General features: G+C 39.0%; 3 protein-coding genes across 5 annotated transcripts in view; 1 reads left to right on the top strand and 2 right to left on the bottom strand.

Annotated features, from left to right (window-relative positions):
* The window catches only part of LOC105287194 (fatty acid synthase), a 30906-nt gene extending 19571 nt beyond the window's left edge, over positions 1 to 11335 (bottom strand). The window contains exons 1-7 of the mRNA XM_026975468.1: positions 11253 to 11335; positions 10272 to 10619; positions 7026 to 10180; positions 6448 to 6919; positions 3090 to 3447; positions 1529 to 3009; positions 485 to 918 (exon numbers count right to left, since the gene is read on the bottom strand). Coding sequence (XP_026831269.1) covers positions 524 to 918; positions 1529 to 3009; positions 3090 to 3447; positions 6448 to 6919; positions 7026 to 10180; positions 10272 to 10619; positions 11253 to 11310 — 6267 coding nt within the window. The 5' untranslated portion in view covers positions 11311 to 11335 and the 3' untranslated portion in view covers positions 485 to 523. The remainder of the gene's footprint in view (positions 1 to 484; positions 919 to 1528; positions 3010 to 3089; positions 3448 to 6447; positions 6920 to 7025; positions 10181 to 10271; positions 10620 to 11252) is intronic.
* Positions 11336 to 16924: 5589 nt separating this feature from the next.
* Positions 16925 to 18644, top strand: LOC105282930. The gene is made up of 5 exons (XM_011345273.3): positions 16925 to 17352; positions 17415 to 17673; positions 17759 to 17937; positions 18016 to 18246; positions 18321 to 18644. The coding sequence occupies exons 1-5, from the start codon at positions 17097 to 17099 to the stop codon at positions 18473 to 18475; spliced, it is 1080 nt and encodes a 359-aa protein (XP_011343575.1). The 5' UTR covers positions 16925 to 17096; the 3' UTR covers positions 18476 to 18644.
* Positions 18609 to 22076, bottom strand: LOC105282929 (N-acetylglucosamine-1-phosphotransferase subunits alpha/beta). 3 transcript variants are annotated; one of them, XM_026975472.1, is made up of 8 exons: positions 21521 to 21663; positions 21160 to 21426; positions 21005 to 21031; positions 20705 to 20916; positions 19807 to 20620; positions 19548 to 19719; positions 19266 to 19453; positions 18609 to 19183 (listed from the first exon to the last, which is right to left on the bottom strand). In XM_026975472.1, the coding sequence occupies exons 2-8, from the start codon at positions 21294 to 21296 to the stop codon at positions 18874 to 18876; spliced, it is 1860 nt and encodes a 619-aa protein (XP_026831273.1). In that variant the 5' UTR covers positions 21297 to 21426; positions 21521 to 21663; the 3' UTR covers positions 18609 to 18873. The 3 variants fall into 3 exon arrangements, with proteins under 3 accessions (XP_026831273.1, XP_019888400.1, XP_011343574.1); XM_020032841.2 differs by having other exon boundaries at positions 21005 to 21426; positions 21521 to 22076; XM_011345272.3 differs by lacking the exon at positions 21005 to 21031.
* Between the last annotated feature and the right edge of the window lie 4 nt (positions 22077 to 22080).

Here is a 22080-nt window from a genome sequence, read left to right as displayed (position 1 = left end):
GCGGCAACGCGGTGGCCAATCACCGTCTTGCATTTCTGGTAATACCGAAGTTATATAGATATTGGGTGTTTTCCAGCACCGACACAATACGACACAGTGTATCATTCTATCTTCTTTCAATACCAGCGAACAACAAAGATAGAATGATACACTGTGTCGCACTGTGTCGTTGCTGGAAAACACCCATTATTACCAGAATTACCGCGTTATCGCGTCCTGTGGGCATGAGCCCTTACTCGAGGTTCTCTGTGCTGCCATTTGCACAATAAAATACTTTTTACAAAAATTTGGCAATTTGTACGCACAAAATTGAGGCGGTCCCGTATCGAAATAAAATAAAGAAATATAATGAAGCTTTTCAAAGTGACTTTAGATTCTCAGGTTCCTCTCTGATGATAGTATAATAAGGATTATGTATTAAAGGAATATGAAGAAAAAAGTTATAGTAATTGAATATATATTTTCTTTATTGAAAAGAATATATTTTCGTAATTGTGTTAGCGGCAGCAGAGTGCTACTAAAGCTAATGCTTTTTTATTCTTTCGACATTTCGTGTCACAGACATTTGTTGCAGTTCAGCAACCGTTAAGGTCCCGATTTTCTGTAATGACAATATGATATCATAGTTCCTCTCGAGAATCTGCTTTATTTCCACGTTTGTTAGCGAGTCCATACCCATACTGTTTAGGGTATCATCAGAATTCATTGTACTGCTGTTCTTAATGCCTAATGTATTGAGGACAGCACTGACAAGATCGATTTTGTCCTCGCTGTTCGCTGTTTGATGCTTCTCGGATAATACCATTGACCCTAATATTGGATGTGGTTGTTGAAGAAAGATGTCCATAGTCTCGAGACAACTCGATATCTGTTGCCGCACAATACCGTTTACGACGATGTTATTATTTTCCATGGATTCTAGAATATAAATAGAACAGCAATTTCCAAACTGAACGAAGAAATTTCAATATATTATACGTATTACATACATATATCTGCATTATGCTTGCATAGAAAATCACAATTTTATATCGTCAGAAAAAAAAGTATTAAAACATGCAATAAAAGAGAAAAAAAGAAATAGAAAGTGCAACGTCATGTGAACAACGTCTGTTATAATCTGTTCAATTGAAATTTCATATTCCTTTGAGAGTCAAGATATCGAAGAACTATGAAGAAAATCATGATAAAAGGATTAACGTCTCTGTAAAACATTTGTAAATGTATACTAATGTATAAAGAGGTAAAGTTTGTTCCATTGTTCGGGGGAATCTCAGAAACTACTAAACCGATTTGAAAAAATCTTTCACTGGTGGATAGCTTAGATCTTCCTAAGTAACATAGGCTATGTGCAATCGTCTTGCAACTTCTAAAAATGTGCGCGTCGTAAAAAAATACGTTCTTTATGCTTTATATTTTTCAAATATACCAAGCGCGCGAGGAACAGGCGCCAGCTAGTTATTAATATAATTATTGATACTAAAACAGAATCTTTTATCTTCTCGATACATTTTCCGTATTATATTACCCATTAATCCAACATTTCCAATAAATCCCCATTGGATAGCAAGACCAGGTAATCCGTCAGCCTGTCTCCGCTCCACAATTCTTTCCATGATCGAGTTCGCGAGACCGTAATTAGACTGGCCCAAGATGCCACGACCACACGACATAGATGAGAATACGACGAAGTAATCCAGTAACGGGCAGAATTTCCTGGATACCGTGTCCAAGTTTCTCGTGACGTCGGCTTTTGGTGCAATCACTGTTTTCAGATCCTCCTTTTTCATATTCTCGATCAAAGTATCGCGCAGGATGACCGCCAGATTAAATATACCGCCTACAGGAGCCAATCGGTTACTCTCTTCGATTAAACATTCGGCACCCGCTATTGCAGTAGTGTCCGCTGTAGAAATCAGGACCTGTACACCATTTTCGCGCCATTGGCGCACGCAAAATGCTTGGTAGCCGGTGCGAATGCCCGTGCGCGATACTAGAACAATGTTCCTGGCACCGCGAGTGATCATCCAGTTGGCCAACTCCAAGCCGAACCCACCAAGACCGCCAACTAGTACATATGACTTCTTCGGATTCATGTAAGTACGCGATATGGCGGTCACTGTTTTCCGCATAGGTACTGTACACTTCACCGGCTCTTCATCTCTTATCTTCAGTAATATTTTACCGATGTGCTTGCCGCTTGCCATCAATTTAAATGCCTCCTGAAGCTGCTCCATGAAAAAGACGGTTGAGATCAACGGGCGAACTGTGCCATTCTTGATTCCTTCAGAAACGAGTTTCACCACTCTCTGCCTCTCCGCGTAATCTTCGAACAACATCTCCAGCAGTATACCGTGGAAGGAGATGTTCCTCAGAAACATCGACATGCCTAAGGGATTATCGTTCCATAAGTCGTACTTGCCGATCTCGAGAAAACGGCCATTCGTAGCGAGGCATCGTATGCTGGCCAGTAGCTTCTCCTCGGCCAGTGAGTTCAATACCACGTCGACCCCGCGACCATGCGTCTCAGTGAAAATCAGTTGTTCGAAACTCGTATCCCGCGAACAGCCGATCTGCCTGTCAGTCAATTGCGGGAAGATCCTCTTGAGAAATTCTCGCTTATGTAGTGTGCCGACGGTAGTATAAACCGTGCAACCTATGTGCAAAGCAATAGCGATTGCCGCCTGACCGACGCCACTTGTACCGCAGTGGATTAATATGCTTTCGCCCGCTTTCAATTGACCTCGCATGAGCAGAGCGTAGTAGCTGGTCGCGTAGACGAGCGGCACCGTCGCTGCTTGTTCCAGCGTCCACTCATCGGGCACCTCCCAGGTGAAGCTGAGATCCGCCAGTACGGTAGTCGCCAGTGCGTCGGATTTGTTGATACCCATCACGCGGCGACCATCTGCATCTCTGCCAGAGAACTCTAATCCCAATGGACAGTCTTCCGTAGTTAATTTTCCTGGGAAGACGTCCGGTGACAACTTACCGTTCGCCAACATGATATCCCTGTCGTTCACGCAAAATATATTTAATCGACGTATCTTTATTAATTGGAAGAGCGATGCATGATGCTCAACGATACTTACCTATAATTCAACGATGCGTAGTATACACTGCAGAGTGCCGTATCTGGAGATTTATCAGCCTGGTAACAATTTAACGGGCTCTCAATCCATCTTAGACTGTTTATATCTCCCCTGACCAATGTATTTACGTAAGCGTGCTCCACTTGTGAAGATGCATTGTTCTGATTAAATCGTAAGTGTCGATAGCTACCCCATTGTCCTTTCTTCAACACGTTAGCCACCAATTCCTTATTGAGTTGATCCGCATAGAATTGCACGGATAAATCAAACTTGGGAGCGTCCTTATCTTGGATGAGAATGTAACGCATATTTGTACTGCCGATTTCATATCGGATGCAAGTCATGAATCCCATTAGACCTAATGAAAAATTATGAGAAAAATGTTAGTTTCTAATATTATATTATTACAAAGTTGTGAAGTGTATTTTATACAACTGTTTGCAAATAACTTGAGTGTCAAAAAGTTCTTGCAAAAATATCCTTTTTTACATGTATGTATATGTATATATGTATACCCTCACGGAAAAGAACTTTTGCATTTCTAATAGTAACTATTGAACGCTAATAGTTTTAAGCAATAATCACTATTATAATGATTAGTGTTGCATTAGTAATAAGTAGTGTCCACTATACAGTTCTTAACTATTGACTAGTGGGAATCATTGGAATGTGATATACACTACTAGTATACCAATTATTTAATAATGTGAACTAATACGAACTAATAATGCGAACTAATGATACGAACTAATAGTGTACAGAAGTTTGCAATATTAACCAATAGTGAACATTATTTTTTCTAGTGTTCAACAGTCTACCCAGATAACCAAGTCTGTTAGAACAGATTTTCGTCAAATACCCGCTACAAATTTTGAAGGCAGAAAGACTGCAAACTGCATACAGGAACTGATATAACAAATGATGTTGTCAGTATGTCAGCAGAAATACAACAATATCTGCTCACATAACTAGACAGCAGATAGTCGGCAGAAACCGAGCAGAGCCTGCTAATATCTGTCAGCAGATTGACGGCAGAAACCGAGCAGGATCTGCGCGGCGCTGTTGTCCAGTTATGTTTTATACAGATTCTGTCGACAATCTGTTGTCAGGTTCTGTTCTACAGTTTCTGCCGCCAAAACAAAAGCTTAATGCGGACACAGATGACTATGGTTCTGGTGTGGGTTTCTGATCGAATCTGTTGCCAGCCTGCAGGCAGGCTGCGAACATTTTGCTTACTGGGTATATTCTTGTGTATATATTGTTGTTTATCACTGCCGAATAGTATTATTATTGTTAGGTATTATAATATATATCTTAGTGGAAACATTATACTCATTAAATGTATACTGAATTGTATATTGTAATCAGTACATATCTTAACAAAGTCGTGTTATATCTTAAAAAATTCGCGAACGCGTCCAGAAACATCGTCTTGTTAAATCTGCATTGAAGAGTGTTACACAATCTGATTATTCCTCAGAGTATGTAAAATCCTATTTATCGCTATATGCAAGTTTAACTGATTGTTCTTTAATTCTAATATTTTATTCATTATTTAGTTGAAACTGTAGATAAACCTTCAAATCTTTCTAGTTTTCGAGAATCTATAGAGATTCAAGTACTGAGAATGATTTATATGAATAAATAAATAATGTTATCTTCTTTTACATGCCACAAATTTAACATTATTACAAATAATATTTCTTACTGTCACAAATTTAATCGAAACGGCGAAAAGTGATACGTTACACTATTGTGAGATAACGTTAAGAGCACACTGTCGTATAAGTTCTATATAAGAAGAATTTAAAACGCGCTCATCAGATATACTCGATAGCGTAGTGGATTAGGATGAGGACTGCGGCGCTCAACGACTCAGGTTCGAATCCCTTGGTAAGAAGAAAATTTTAAGTAACAAAATTTGTAGAGTATACATATATTATATCAAATAGCAAAGCTTAGGAGTGAATATAGTAAAAGTGTATTAATTGATAAATAGGTGAAAATTAATTTTTTTAAATGTGACTACTAGTGCAGATTACTAGTGCGAATTTCAACAGTGCGCGAAATTACTAATGTAATGTGCACTAATAGTTTTCAATAGTTGTAATTTCAGTAGTTACTATAAGTTATTTTCCGTGAGGGTATATAAATCTCTTATAGGCTTACCGGATACCCCTGTGAAGTTGGCCCCCCAACTTTTAAATTTAAAAAAAATAAGTAGTTCTGATTGCCCCCCGAAGAGTTCTAGAGTTCTCTGTCAATTTTAGAAAGAGTTTTGCCATTTAAAATAACGAAAATACCATTTGAAAAACCGGGGGGCTAACTTCACGACGCCCCCCCATTCTACGAAAAATTCAATTTTTCTTAGAGTTCTCATAAGATTTCAAATAGTTCTAGAGTTCTAGATAGGTTTTAACGATAGTTCCGCTCGAAATACCGAAATATTTAGATTTGAAAGTCTGGATTCAGGAAACGAAAAATTGCGAGAACTCCTTCAATTTTGGTTTTAGCGCTTCGAGCCTTAATAATAATCATCAGAACTCGTGAGGGGCTACCTCGAACTCTCAATAAAACGTCGGATTTTGCAAAAAAAATTTATTTTTATTCGAGATAAAAAATTTTTTTCATACTTCCGCAGTTCTGTTGAGAGTTCTGGTAGCCCCCCGAAGAGTTCTAACGATTATCCTTAATACTCAATGCGCTCAAGTCGAAAACAAAAAAGTTCTGGTTACTCAAAGTTGCAGAGTCCGAAAATTTCTAAGTCCCTCAGGTCGAAAATTTTTTTAATAATTTCGCAATTCTGTTGAGAGCTCTGGTAGCCCCCCGAAGAGTTCTAAAGATTATCTCTAATACTTGATGCGCTCAAGTCGAAAACTAAAAAGTTCTGGCGACTTAAAGTTTCAAAGATCGAAAATGTCTAAGTAAAAAGTTTTTTAATAATGCCGCAGTTCTGTTGAGAGTTCTGGGTAGCCCCTCACGAGTTCTGATGATTATTATTAAGGCTCGAAGCGCTAAAACCAAAACTGAAGGAGTTCTCGCAATTTTTCGTTTCCTGAATCCAGACTTTCAAATCTAAATATTTCGGTATTTCGAGCGGAACTATTGTTAAAACCTATCTAGAACTCTAGAATTATTTGAAATCTTATGAAAACTCTAAGAAAAATTGAATTTTTCGCAGAATGGGGGGGCGTCGTGAAGTTAGCCCCCCGGTTTTTCAAATGGTATTTTCGTTACTTTAAATGGCAGAACTCTTTCTAAAATTGACAGAGACCTCTAGAACTCTTCGGGGGGCAATCAGAACTACTTATTTTTTTTTAATTTAAAAGTTGGGGGGCCAACTTCATAGGGGTCTTACCGGATAATTCATCGTCTTGAGAAACAAGGATCACTTCCTGAGCTTCCTCATCTTCGTTAGCGGATTTTTTTAGCGCCTCTTTCACGCTTTCCAGCAACGAAAAATTATTCTCTGTTATCTGTATTATGATCGGTTTTCTCGTCTTCTTCTGTTTTTTAAATAATAGATAACTCTTTCCTACAGAATCAATCTGTCTTCCAGCCAATGTCAGATCTCTTTCCTTCAGCACAATTTTCCAGTCAAGTTGCTTGGCAGATTCTTGTAGAAGAATAAAACTGCCAGGTCTTAAGGCAGTCGTTAGATTTTCGAAAACATGATAAGATTTATTAGATAAAATATCTGTCGCAATAACAAGATGCATATTCTGAGCAAGAATTGCGCTATTCGCATCTTGCGTCACAAAGTCACCGTTCATCTTTGTTTCGTTGAAAATTTCTTTATAATTGTTGGGCGATGCAATGGACAAGTCGAGCTAAAACAGATTTTCTTATAAAGCATTTTTACAAAGCGCAGCAACTATAATATACAGAATATAATAGTTTGTTGTTACTCATTGAAGTCTAATAAAGCACACTTACAATAACCGAGAACTCTCCACGGAAAATGTCAGATATTAGTGGTGTCAGAAGAGCGTTCTCCGTTTGTTCGTTTGCAACTTCCACGGCCTTGATTTTAGATGTTATAACATTCTCGCGCACGATTTGCAATAGCACAGTGAGTGCGTGCAATTGCCCCACCCATGGATCTTCTACCAGACAGTGCGGATTGTCATACGGTACAAAGGTATACTGTTCATGCCTAGGCTGAACCTGCTTTCGTCGTGGAGCCAAAGCAGTTTTGAATCCTCTCACCTCAATACCACCAGATTTGATGACATTGATGTCTTTATAATTATATATTGGTATTTTATTTTCCAATTTCTCGATGAGTTGTGTATGAAAAACGGGATCGATCACAACGTACTGAATGTACTTCGGCATACATGTCACTCTGTGATAGAAGGCTATGACAAAGTGGAGCATACTATCTAAGTAGGGGATCCAATCGTTGAACCAATGCAGCACGCCAGTTGTCCCATAATTGTCGCAGGATTTAACACCTTGGAAAATACCACTATACTCGTATCCTTGCAGATTCAATTGTTTGTAAACGTCTCCAGTATTCATAGGCAGGTTCTCCTTATCAGTAGGCGGTGACAATGGCGGCAAATCTAACTGTTCTTTCTTGATATTCTTGGACACACGTATGTTTCCGGTGATGACGACTGAATTGGATTCACAGATCTGGAAAAAGCCCGTTTCTCTGAAGATATTTATCAAGAATGTTATTGCGCCCTCTTTCGGTATGATCGTGGAGCGTTGAAAATGCACATTCTCAAAGATCACCGGCAGTCGTTCGAAGTGAATACCGTGCATTTGTGCGAAGATCTTCCAGATCAAAACTAGATAACCAACATCCGGGAAGAAAACTCGTCCCTCCAGTCGATGTCCTGCCAAGTACGCGTCCGTTTCATTCGATAGATCGACTGTGACGACGTAGTCTCCCGCTTGTCCTGAAGTTATCTGGTGATAAGTGGGCACTTCCCACGTGATAGAGTGGTCCCATTTGACCAGTGATCCGATCATCGGCGTTCCGCGACCAACAGGAAAATTCACCGGCGGATACAACTTAAGGATGTTGGGTTGTGCGCCGACCGTGTACAGTTTACCTATGTTGGATAGTAGAAAAGCCAGATTATTGATGTGATCTCGTTTCTGGAGACTGATCTTGGCTACTGTCTTTGGTAGCGATCTATGTAGAATCGCTTGTAGCAGACCGTGCGGCGCGATCTCGATTGTGACTGCGTTTTCTGGAATGTGCGTTATCGCCTCCCGGAAGAGCACGGGAGACAGCAAGTTATTCACGAAATAAGCTGGTGAGCTGAATTGAGCGATCGGAGTGTTCCATGCGGCCTCGGGTACTGAAGTGGAGATCCATTTGGCCGATCTCGGTTTGAAATTTGACATGATTCCATCGAGCGAAGCCCGCAGCTTAGATTCGGACGCAGCGATATATTTGCTGTGAAAAGCAAACCCACAGCTGTCAATCAACTTGGCGAAGATGTTCTTGCTTTTTAGTTGTTTCATGAATGTCTGCAAAGATTCAATTGGACCGGAAACAGTGATCAAATCTATGGAATTATTACAGGCAGGGATGATATCAGACGGACATATTTTCTTGGCTTCCTCCCAACTCAGACCAATAGCTGCCATAGTACATGGTTCCAACTTAGCACTTATAAGTGAATCACCTCTGAAATAGGCTATTAACATGGTTTGCTCCAGTGTAACGGTGCCATCGGCGTAAGCGCAAGCCAATTCTCCAATGGAGTGTCCGACTATGCCGTCTGGCTGGATGCCTATCAGTGTCAGTAGGTCTACTAGAGCGATCTGTATAGCTACGATTGATACAAAAGTGTTTGTCACATTTTTGTATGTTTCGTCGGTGCTGTTCAAGATAATATTCATGAGATCGACATTGTAAGGCAGCAGTGTATCCGCACAACGTTGCAGACTGCGCTGGAAAACTTCGATGCCAAGCAGTTCCTTGCCCATACCCGGCCATTGAGCGCCCGTGCCGGAAAATAAGAACCAAATAGGACGCTGTTCATCGTTTTTCGTTATTTCAATTATTTCACGTGTACTACTGTCGCCGTCGAATATCTCATAGCCACGGACTCTGTGTTCTAATATCTTGTCTTTGTGCACGACATGTAACAGTGAGAGGAACTCATCGTCTCCCCTATGCTCCTTCGCCTTATCTAGCAACGTGTGTACAGCTTCCTCTGTGCGACCTGACACCAAGACCAGCTTGGATGGCAATCCAGTATTCAACGTTGACGGTAACTTCGGCTTGGGATTGCTGTGTAGGATGACGTGGCCGTTCGCACCACCAAAGCCGAACGAGTTAATGCCTACGAAACCGCCGTTCCACGGTGTTGCCTTGTCAATTACACGTATGCGTCCTTCTTCACACGCAGGAATGTTTGGATTCGGGATGGCAAAATGCAAATTTGCTGGAATCACGCCCGTTTCCATTGCGATTAATACTTTGGCGATCGAACAGAGTCCGCTGGCAGGTTCCGCATGTCCCATGTTGGATTTCACTGAACCGATTAGCAGCGGTGTTTTCCTGTTCTTGCAGAACATCTTATCGATGGAATTCACTTCTTCCAAATCGCCCATTTTGGTGCCAGTACCATGCGCCTCCACGTAGACCACGTCAGCAGGATTAATTTTCGCCTCGCTGTACACCTCACGCAACATTTGATTCTGCATCTTGCCACTGGGATACGTGATACCCTGGGGCTTGTAGCCGTCGTTGTTAAGTTTTGTACCGATTACCGTGCCGTATATTCGCCGTGCGTCCTTCGCCTTTTGCAGGTACATTGCCACCACCGCCTCAGACCTGACGTATCCGTCAGCCGCGGCATCGAAAACCTTACACTTACCGTCCTGGGACAGCAGATTCAACTTCTGGAAGTGAAGTGCATTCACCGGTTTCAGCAGGAGATGCACTGAGCCGACGATCGCGCTGTCGCATTCGCCGGCGCGCATCGTGGCAATCGCGTAGTGCAAGGCGAACAAGCTCGAGGAACAAGCAGAGTCCAACGTGCAGCTCGGTCCGACGAAGTTGAACGCGAAGGAAATTCTGTTGGAGAACATCGCTCTGCAACCACCGAGCAATCCGTATCCTACAACCAAACGCAAGTTTATCGAACGATTTGTCTCGCACTAAGAAAGAATAATTTATATTGCAGAAGAAATGTCTTAAATTGTACAAACCGTTTACGCTGTCCAGGTCTTTCGACCAAAAACCGTCGGACTCCGAAGCACCAACAAACACACCAGTACGCGATCCTCTTATGGTTGAAGGATTGACACCGGCATCGACTATCGCCTCGTACGTTGCTTCTAGTAGCAGACGAAGTTGCGGGTCCATTACGTGTGCCTGTTTATGATGCACCCCGAAGAAAGAGGCATCGAAAGTGCTGAGGTCTTTAATCTTGCCGGATCTGTGCGGTAGCCTGCACATACCTGCTGGCCAACGGCGCTCGTCATCATTCACCATGTCCATTTGCTTCATTAGATTTTCTTTAAACTCTTCCATATTCGATGACTCGGGAAAACGGCCTTAAAGAACGTTATATTATCAGACATGTTATGTTGCTGTTCATTCTGCTTGATTGTTTCTTGATAGATACACGTCTGTAAAGTTAGCACGTCTTTTAAAAAATAAACTTCGGTACAGTTCTGCATGTACTCCTATGAGTTCTAGAGTTCCTTAAGAAAACAGTTCTGTCATATTAAGTACAAAAAACTGTAGATAAATTTTCGGGTTGCCAATTAACTTTACAAAACGAAGTAAGAAAAATTACGATATCTCCTTAAATATTAGTTTGAGCACTTCGAGACTTAATAATAATCGTTAGAACTCGTAAGGTGCTACCCAGAATCATCAACGGAACGTTGGAATTGTCAAAAAATATCTCGAGTCAAACATTTCTAAGTCCCTCGGGTCGAAACATTGTTTGAGAGTTCTGGATATCAAGAGTTCTAATTATTATTAATATAAGTCTCGAAGAGCTAAAATAAAAAGCTAAACGAGTTCTCGCCAATTTTCGTTCCTCGAGTCAAACATTTCTAAGTCTCTCGGATCGAAAAATTAGAACTCTTAGGGGTGCATGCAGAACTGTAACGAAAAGTTTATTTTTTAAAAGATGAGTTGCTAAAGATGAGGTTCACAGAGGTTTGATAGATACTTACCTGAAATGCCCGCAATGACAATGTCATCGTCTACGAGACACGGTATACTGTCCTCCATATTTCTCCTACGATTACTGATACTCAATAATCTTGAAGATGTTCCCAAAGAAATATTTTGCCAAATTCCTTTTCCTCAAAAGAACGCAGTTGTTCCAAGCAAATAGTTGTTCCAAACAAATAGTTGTTCTATCTTTTCTATTTATGTCTATTATGTTACGTTACATTAATTTCATCAAGAAAATAGACGTCCTAATAAAGAGAATGAATTAAAAAATGCTTATTACCTGTCTGTAAGCTTCACTTTACTTTTGTATACTAATACGATATATTCGGAAATGAAGACAAAAGTTTTTCTTCGATGGAGTAACGCTAGGTCAATAACGAAATACCAAAGACGAATAATGAAACTGATAGAGTCCGCTGTTTCATTATATATATACAAGACTAATCAGAAGATCACAAAGCTTGAAGTAATAGATTCAAGAAATAGGGGTAATTTGAGATAAGAAATATGTGACTGATAAAAACAACATAGAGATATCCCATACAGCACAAAATATTCGGAGAATATTCTAACAACATGATTTCCATATATTCTGATTGTGAGAATATTCGAAAAGAATATTCGTAAACAGTTTCACGAATGTTCTAAATGTTATTGGTATGTTATTTGGTAAGTACTCAGAATATTCTAATGACATATATTTCAATGAATATTCTTATAATATTTTATTTCGTTGGTTATGTATCTAAATATTCCTATAACGTCCTACGAACTGTTTTGTGTAAAAATATATAACATTAATCGACTTATCAGGTCACACCCTGGCGGGCCGCCTTGACAAGTGTTGGACAGTACTGGACAAATACCAGATGTATTCTCGACAAATTTTGAATCATATAGACGTAATTAGACAGTTTTTGTACTTGTAAAGGTCCAGATATAGTTCGGAATGAGTATAAAATGTCCAGCAGTCCATCTACATTTTATCAGGAGTTGTCGAAAGATATACTGCGTTCTGATTATGACCAAATCTTGTCTACGTCACTCAATGTATTTGGACATAATACATCCAAATTTAGTCCAAGACTTATCCACAAAATCGGTTTCTACACATTATTAACAATGTATTTATAAAAACATCTCTATTATATTAACTTTAACTAGGCTTAGCTTTAGCTGGACCAGTCCTGAAGTTCCAGCGGTATTTTTGACAATTTATAACTTACCCATACAGCACGCAAAGATTGCATATATATTGCAGGAATCTTCCACCGCAACGTGGCAACATTGCAAATTCACTGCGAAATGTTTCTGCAGCATTGCTATGGGATTGCAGGAATGTGAAAATGTCCGTTTTTCGGAACATTGCAACGAAATATCATAATAATATTGCAATGTAATGAATTTGCAATAATTATAATTATTCATTATTATATACTTTAAATATTTTTATTTATATAACTTCAATATTTTTATTTATTAACATAAATAGACAATTATATGTAATATAACAATAGTAATAAAAAATGAAATAAACATTTTCGCTATTTTTGTTATAATAAAGTAACTGTTCTTTATAAAAAAAAACTTAAAAATCCTCTTCTTGAGATATTATTTTTCCTTTAATTATGTTAAAATATTTTTCCTTTAATTAAATAATTGAATCTTCTTCGTTTTTGTTTGTATGTTGCCTGTAAAAATAAAATAGGAATTAAAATTCATATATTAGCATAAAATTACATAAAAATATACATACTGCAAGTATGTATAGAATTATATGTAAAATGACATACTTTGATCTCTCAATCCTAACCGGAGCTTGAGCAAGCCACTTGGAAATGCATTCAGGAATTTCTGCATCAGTGGCATGATTGTGTATTTCACGAACAGCTTGTATAACAGAAAAAGTTATTAAAAATATTACAATATTAATATGCAGTTTTCTAATGAATTTCCATAATTTTGAGGTTATAGTGATATAAACCGTGAGATAGGCAAATAGAGTGATTCTCTATTATAATTAATAGATACAAGATTAACAGCACACAAGTGCTATAATTAGACATAATATTATAAAAAAGTACTTACCTTTTTCTTTTACGTAACTACTTTCTTTTAGAATGATGCTCGCGTCGTACAACCATGTTCTTTAGATAGTCGAAAGAGACAAACACCACATGCACATATATATTACCGAGCTCAGATTCTGGTCATCACACATCATTGGTCGAATAGATTTGGACGAATCTCGTTAGGATAGGAAGACTCCAATGTTTTAATAAAATGAATTATAATTAATAGTAATTAATTACAAATTTTGATTGTGCAATGTTTCCGAAATATTAATGTCATGTTGCTACAAGTGTGCTGGTATTTTGCGGATATATATCCCTGCAATGTCTTTGTACTGTTGCATTGCAATTTGCAACGTTGCAACGTTGCTGCAATGTTGGTGCAAGCTTCTGTGCTGTATGGGTACAGACAAGTCATATATGAGCTTTTTAGAAGTCAAACTAATGAACTTTATTTTTGTAAATTTTTTAATTTTAATATACATTTTATTGTATTTAATACATTTAATACATAATTGATATTAAAATTAAAAAATTTACAATAAATAGAATTCATTAATTTTGACTAGTGAAAGGTCATACATGACTTGTCTGAAAGTTGTTCAAATTGTCAAGATATCGCTGAAAGTAGTCTATAGAATTTGTCTTGGTGTTTCTGTTATTTTCGACTTACATAAATAAATTAGGTTTTAGACTGACTAAGCAGCGTTATTTCGACAGCATTTATACAGTGTGTAGACAGATATTTGTCCAAAACATATCTAAAAATGAGACTAGTAAACGTATTCTGTCATCCAGAACGCATCTAAAACAAGTCTAAACTAAATCTACTGTCTGCCTAAAATCCGTCAAGGTGGCCCGCCAGGGCACTTTTTATTCATTCCGTATCGTGATGCATTTCGTAGTACATGGTTTTGATAGGAATAGGTTTGTCGATCGAAATAATCCTATTTGTCCTAGAAAACATATAGTAAAAATTCGCAGGACTTCGTAGAAATATCCGGAAGACTCTGGACGTCTTTGATATTGGTCAATATCTGGTCTACGACTACGGGTACGTTCCACTTGACGCTCCCAACGATCGCGAGCGTCATTCTATCTTTATTCAATGTTCAGTGAGCAATAAACATACGCAAAATGTTCATAGAATATGCTACAGAATATTTATAGAACATTCAGAGAATGTGAGTTTTTGTCAACTTCAAATGTTCCATGGAAGGTTCACAGAAACTCTGAAGCATTATATGAGAATATTCTAAACATTCTCCGACATTATTCTATGAATGATCATAGAACGATATCTTGTGCTGTATGGGTATATAATTCTTTCTTTCTGTCTCTTTGTCAATAGCTACTTATTTTGTATGTACAAAATGCACAACTTATTTTAAATTCTTTCCTTCTGTTTCTTTGTCAATAGCTACTTATTTTGTACGTATAAATTGCAGAACTTATATAAGTTCTTTTAAAAGTTTCCTTATATTCTTTCCTTCTGTCTCTTTGTCAATATAGCTACTTATTTTGTACGTATAAATTGCACAACTTATTTTAAATTCTTTCCTTCTGTCTCTTTGTCAATAGCTACTTATTTTGTACGTATAAATTGCACAACTTATATAAGTTCCTTTAAAAGTTTCCTTATATTCTTTCCTTCTGTCTCTTTGTCAATATAGCTACTTATTTTGTACGTATAAATTGCACAACTTATATAAGTTCTTTTAAATTCTTTCCTTCTGTCTCTTTGTCAATAGCTACTTATTTTGTACGTACAAATATATATAATTGAAGTTATTCTTACATAAATTTACATCCACCGAAAATCTGTAATGGACGTCCATTAGACGTATGTCATGGAGATTCGGAACATCCAGTAGAGATCCACTAGACATCCATTAGACGGCTACTAGAAATCCATAGTTCCGCCTTGCACGTCCAGTGGATCTGCATTAAGGCAGGAGCACAGACTTTTGCATAAGCGCATAAACAGATGCATAAGGAATTTGATTGGTCCATTTCCTTATGCACATGCTTATAGACCAATCAAATTTCTTATGCATCTTTTTATGCGCTTATGCAAAAGTCTGTGCTCCTGCCTTTAGACGTCTTTAAAGACGTCTATTAGACGTACCGTGGATCATTAATAGAAGATTCACGGAACCTCGGTGGACGATTAATGTACGTCCCATGGACCATTAATGGAAGGTTCATAGAGCCTCGATGGGCGACTAACCGACGTTTCGTGGCATCGAGACTCCATGAAGCTTCCATTAATGATCCACGGAACGTCTAATAGACGTCCACCGATGCTCCATGAACCGTCCATAAATGATCCATGGATCGTCGGTTAGTCGTCTATGATCGAAGCTCCATGAAGCTTCCATTAATGATCCACGGAACGTCTAATAGACGTCCATCGATGCTCCATGAACCGTCCATTAATGATCCACGGAACGTCGGTTAGTCCCCAGGTAGCACATGTTAGTCTAATATATGTTTCTTAGACGTATCTAATGTCTAAGAAACATAAAGTACCATTTAAGAAACGGTTTAAATAGAAACCGTTTTTAGACCTAAATTTTAAAAACATATTTTTCACGTTTCCACAGAAACGAAAAATGTGTTTTATTAAATTGATTCAAAATTATATAATTAATATAGAAAAAAAATAGTAATTTCTACTTAATTTGCGAGTATTAATTATTTTTACATCATACGTTTCAATGTACTCGATTATGGAACAAGAGACAAAAATCAACATAAGTGTGTGTGTGAGATTCCCGCCTCTGATTCACCAAGCGATCGATAGATGGCCAGGCCAGGTGTGACGTTCTCGCAAGAAACATTTGCGTTATCACCTTATAAATAACCATCCGGAAAACCGATCCAGTACTCTTTTTTTAATATTTCTTAATAAATCATGGTGACATTATAATCACATTTCTGTCATATAGTATTTCTGCAATCAAAATTCTGTTCAATTTTTACTATTTATGTGCAATTAAATGTATATTTTCTTATTGATATTTTATTTATATTTATATCTATGTTATTTTGCAATTTTAGAGTCATGTTCCATTTATTGTCTTACACTAACGATATCATGAATGAATATCCACGGAGAAATCCACTGAATATTAATATATATGCACTAGATATCTATTATATATATAAATATCCCGAGGATAGGGATGTAGATGTTCAATAGATATTGGTCTACATATCCCATGGATATTTATGCAACCTCGTATTACGGACATTTGGATATTTAAGGCATGTCCACTGGCTGTTTCCTACATATTCATGGATATCCATACATCCATCAAAAATATCCAGTAGATATCTAATACAAATTATTTTCTGTGTGGGAAGTTAAGTCCTGTTTTCCACACTACATTATTGTGTGTACTTTCATCGTGGAAAAGGATTTTTCATTCTGCGAATTCAATAAAAAGATCCATTTCTTGAAAAATGCAGGAAAATAACCGATTCCGCCGGTAACACAGACGCCGCGACGGTGTTCACTGGCCACTCCAGGTCATATTGATAAACATTTTTATGTGTATTGTAATTGTGGAAAAGGATTTGTTGTTTGAAAGTTTTTTCCGTTTTTAATTGATTGATTTATACGGTGAAAAACTGCCACGGCTCTTTGACCCGACCAATATTTCGCGCATTCTGATCTCCCGGACGTCTCCCAGACAACGAGAGTACCGATGACGGCACAACAATCAATGACACATTCGCCGAGAACGAAACGTCGCCGTAACAATGTCGTTCATCGAGCAGCCCTACCTCGGACGAGAGATCGCGGTACCGGCCAAGTTGCCGATGATCTTGAAGCAGTTTTGCAAGGCCGCGATCCGCACGCAGCCCTACGATCTGCTCAAGTGGTCCGGCTCGTATTTCCGCGCGTTGGCCGACGGTGAGGAGCCGCCGGCCAAGTCGCGACTCGAGTACCCGCCACCGAGCACGGCCTCCGGCTTGACCCTAGGCTTTCTCCGAGTACTGCTTCGACAGTTTGGAAGTACGACACTGAATCACGAGAAGCGTCCCAGCAATTCCGGAATCAATTGTTTTACTTTTTAGATTACAACAAGACGTTGCCGATCGAAACGATTTCGCGTCGTTGGGACTGCCTCTGCTTGGACCGCAAGGACTTTGACACGATCGCGACCATCGGAAGGTTTCGTCGTACCTGTCGGATCAAGAAGTTCCTGGCTGTCGCGGTAGGCCTCCTTGGCGCCAATCTTACTGAAACGATGATCATGATTTGTCAGTTATTCACTCATGAACCGGACGGTGGATCTGCAATGATCCCACTTACGTTATTTACGGAGTTATACGAGTAAGTCTGCAGTAAAGATCAATTATCTCTTATTCTGTTGATCACAAAGTTGAAACATTCGAATAATATTTGGACATGTAAACAGATACTTGGCAGGACTCGCGTGCGATGGGAAGAGTAGGTGCGATCACGATACAACCGAACATACCGCGCCCAAAGGCAGCTCCATGGATCGCATCTGTTCCATAAATAGCCAGGATACCGACGCAGACATTAACTTGAATTTAGAACAAATACCAAAGGATGATGTCGAATCCTCAAAGAGTATGTTGCCAGCTATATTTTCTGTTGCGTGTGACATCGAGCTTGATTCACCCATTTGAATTCTCTTCTCATGTTTAGCCGATTTGTCGACAGAGGTGGTAGAAAGTACTTTGCTCGAAGGAGAAAATATTCATCGCGAGGAAAAGGAGGAGTCTTCGACCAGTCAAAGAGACGCTTCGATCAGCAAGGACTGCGCGAATGAAGATTACACGATCGATGAGAGATTTTGCGGAGCGAAGGATACAAATAGCAATGAAAGTGCATTTTCTGCAGCGGAACAGGATACAAATATCTATCCGAATGTGCCAGGTAATCACGTGCTCTCTTGCAAACTTATTACTCATTTAACTTGTTGAAACTGATTTGAATTGATTGCAATACAGGCATAGGACCTCGCGTGCCAGCCAAGCGAGTTGCGAGCGTAGCGTCCTGGATGTTGGAGTGCGCGAAGCTCCAAGAGGGCATGATAGGGCCGCGAAACATTCGACACACGAATTGTCCATCTCTACACGAGCGATTGACGTCGGAGCGCCGATAACGTTATTTCGTTATTTCACGATACAGATACATAGAATGCAACTGCGAAGCGTAAAAGAATTGTACATAATTCATTGAATTACGTCTTCGACTCTCGGACATTTATCACTTAGGCAGTCTTGACATTCCATTTATAGACAAACGTTTTTATTAAAATGTAGTTACAAAAAGTGCTTGTTTATATCACAGAGAGATATTCACTAAATCATGATATTACTAGTTTTAGAAGGTAACAAATTCTCGTGGAAATTCTTCCACGAATGTGATAGTCTTATTTATAATATTGATCTTGTATAGATATATCTTGTTGTATAGTTTTCTCTTTCTTTTTATATATATTTTATATATATATATATATATATATATATATTTCTAGATTAGATTAAATCTATCAATTCTTTACACACGAAATGTAGGTAGCTCTCGGATTCTGCACAGTCTGCGCACGTGATGATAGAGCATGTGATAAAATGTCAGAACAAGGAGCAAAGCCACGAGGCATAGCAATAAATTTCTCACTTTCGCGCGACTCGCCCTCCATTGGAGAAGTTCGTGCCTGTGGGAGAAACGGTTTCGATATTGCGCCGGTAACTCGAAACTGCTTCGCAACGGATACAACGAGCGATAAAAGTCGTTCAACAGCGCGCGAATAATTTCATTCTCGGAGTGCCGTGCGGGATCCATGTCGTCGTTTAAACAAATAAATTTCCTGAAAGCAATAACACACATCTGAACATGGTTCTGTGTAAAAGAAACGAAAAGTGCAACGGTGCACAATGAGATGTACGTACTTTGGACTTTTTCGAATTTCGTCGAGTAGCTGCACCGTTCGAGAAACATTGCTGGTTAACATCTCGAAGATCTCATTTTTGCCAGCTTTTATTATCTCATACGGATATTGACTGCTCTCGCCAAACTTCGATCGCATCCTTTTGTAAACTGATTCACAGTTCAATATCAATCCTTTAGAAACTACGGGCTGTGAAAAAAAATTAAAACTGGAGTTTATCCACTCGTATCACGGAGTCTTTATCGTTATCATCGATGTAAAGTGTCGCGCTTTTCACACTTACGAGAGTAGAATCCAGATATCTCTCTCCGGGAGGTACGTCAACGATTTCTGGTACATCCGTGCGGCGCGAACAGTTTGTTATCGCACTTTCAAATTCTACGACTAGATTGTAATCAAGCGGCAACGGATATAATCTCGACAGCAGCGTCCGTATTTCTCTGTCGGACCAAGTTCTAAGAACATTGGTAGATTGTAATCACCTTGTAATCACTCGTTTTGATAATCGTTTGGTAATCATCAGGCGGCATGCGATCTCTTACCGTGACTTGTCAGTATCGAAAATATCGAATATCTCCCCAGTGGGTACTTTTCTTCTTTCGCTGGACAAAAAGTAGAAGTAGGAAAATGCAAATTGCATGTCTTCAGGGTCTCGCATCTTGTGACTAGAGGTTTTCTTAAACTCGGACTCGAATTTCTCCTGCATGCTACTCACGACCCATTTGTCTATCAGGTGCGGCATATGCGCTGGCACTCTTCTGCGTTCGAAGCCGTAAGCAGCGTTGTATATCTTATTAACGTGAAGCAGCGATTCCGCGTAAGTGTCGAGTCCTCTTGCATTACGCTTCCACTGATTGGGATACGCGAATTTACCGAGTTTGACGGAGTTATCGGGTTCAGCTAAATTCATGATATCATCATGGTGGCGTTTCAATTGCATGCTATGATTTGCACTTTTGCTGGAAGCGTTTCCGTGCAAGACTTTGGAATACATGAGTCCAAAAACATTCTCCACTAATTTCTGAACTTGTTTGTCATCAGATTGCACATACGCGTTAGAAGATTGCCGCGCGCGTAGAATTGCTGTAAAATTGCTATTCTTGAGATCACGAATTGCTTTGAATTGATTACCGCGATCGTACGGATGAATTGTAGACGCTGTCTCATCGTTCTGCGGCAGTCGAGTGCCGTTTTTACGACGTAAAATATCCAATAGTTTCAGTCCGTTGATAATATTATTATTATTATTATTATTATCATTTTCACGAGATTCTTGCAAATACTTGTACGGATAATCGCCTTCCTCTTCCATCATCTCGCTGTCGATAGGCATTGCGGTCGTTTGACAATCTCCACCTGCGCAATCATCACAATTATGAAATGGTGTTTTAAATCGTTATTATAATGTGGTATCATTGTATGCAGTGACTATTCAATTACCATCAAATTCGCATAAAGTCGTATTACAAGCATGATCGCATGATCCATCACCGACCCAAGCCCATGGACAGACTTCGGAGCAATTTGGAACCCACCATGCCAGATACACTTTTTGTCCACCCGCTTGAGTTATAAAGTCTTCTGGCCATATCTCGGCACCCAACATAACATCGTCATTAAAGTATAAAAATTTGTCAGATATCCCAGGTATTCTAAAGAATAGGATAGAAAATATCGATGTTTGTCTGTACATATTACCATTATACACGTAATGCACATTTATACGTATCTATTAAGCACCTATGAATATGACTTTCAATAGCAGGACTAGAAAAAGTTGGTAAATCACTTTTATTTAAAAATATATCTTCATGAGTGACTAGAGTCATCCGAGGATTATCCATATCAAGCCAATTTGGTATTTGGCCATTGGTAACGATGTAAACATGCCTCACCCAGGGTGCATACATCTCCAACGAACGCAACGAGTAGCGCAATTCATCTTTATCACTAAATCGTGATGCTGCGGCACCAAGATCCACAATGGGAACGTGTTGTTGTAGGTTTTCCAAGAACACCGGATCCGATCCATTTACCCATGTGTAAACCACATCTACTGGAACGTGCTGACATAATTTTTTTTGAAAAGATTTTCCCAAGATGTTGTCATTGAAAGAGTGAAAAACCGCCTCGTATTTTTCTTTGCTCCATGTCAACCATACCTGAATTAAGAATCAGACATTACTTTACTGCACAAAATTTTTTTTCTAAATATATCAAGTTTTGTTCCAATCAATACAAATCATAATTGCTAACCTCTCCAAAATGTATTATGCCGATAAATATGCACGTAAATGCCACCAGTATCACGAGGAGCGAGTATTTGTACGAGAGCAAATCATAACATCGTCGTTGTATTAATTTCCATGTGCTCATTATATTAATAAAAACGTTAGATGCAATTAGCATTGCTGTGTATCAATCATCAGGTGGAACCGCACGTCGCTGATACATGTTACGATAGATGCATCCAGTGTAAGTTGACAATTTTCATGTAACGTCCAAAATGTATGCATTTGCGAAATAGCGGAATTGTCTACAATATGCAATGTTTACAATAAAACAATTTTTTTAATTTCTCCTTTTTATATTCTGCTCTTCAACAGCACATTGCGTACTATGAGATTTTTTTTTTATTGTATAAAAAGAGAGGGCCTTGGCATCGCCATCCGGCTAGCGGTTACAATATGTGGACTTATAGTATCGACCGAAAACTACAGCTGGTCTCGCGCTAACACTACACATAGCTGAGACCCACACGCTCCGCGGCAAGCCCCGGCAATCGTACCAACAAAGCCCGCCGCATGGCACGCAGG

Source organism: Ooceraea biroi, chromosome 2, assembly GCF_003672135.1.
Source record: "Ooceraea biroi isolate clonal line C1 chromosome 2, Obir_v5.4, whole genome shotgun sequence".
NCBI classification, from domain to species: domain Eukaryota; kingdom Metazoa; phylum Arthropoda; class Insecta; order Hymenoptera; family Formicidae; genus Ooceraea; species Ooceraea biroi.
The sequence above is the reverse complement of the archived record's forward strand: the minus strand, read 5'-3'. Positions and strand labels throughout refer to the sequence as shown.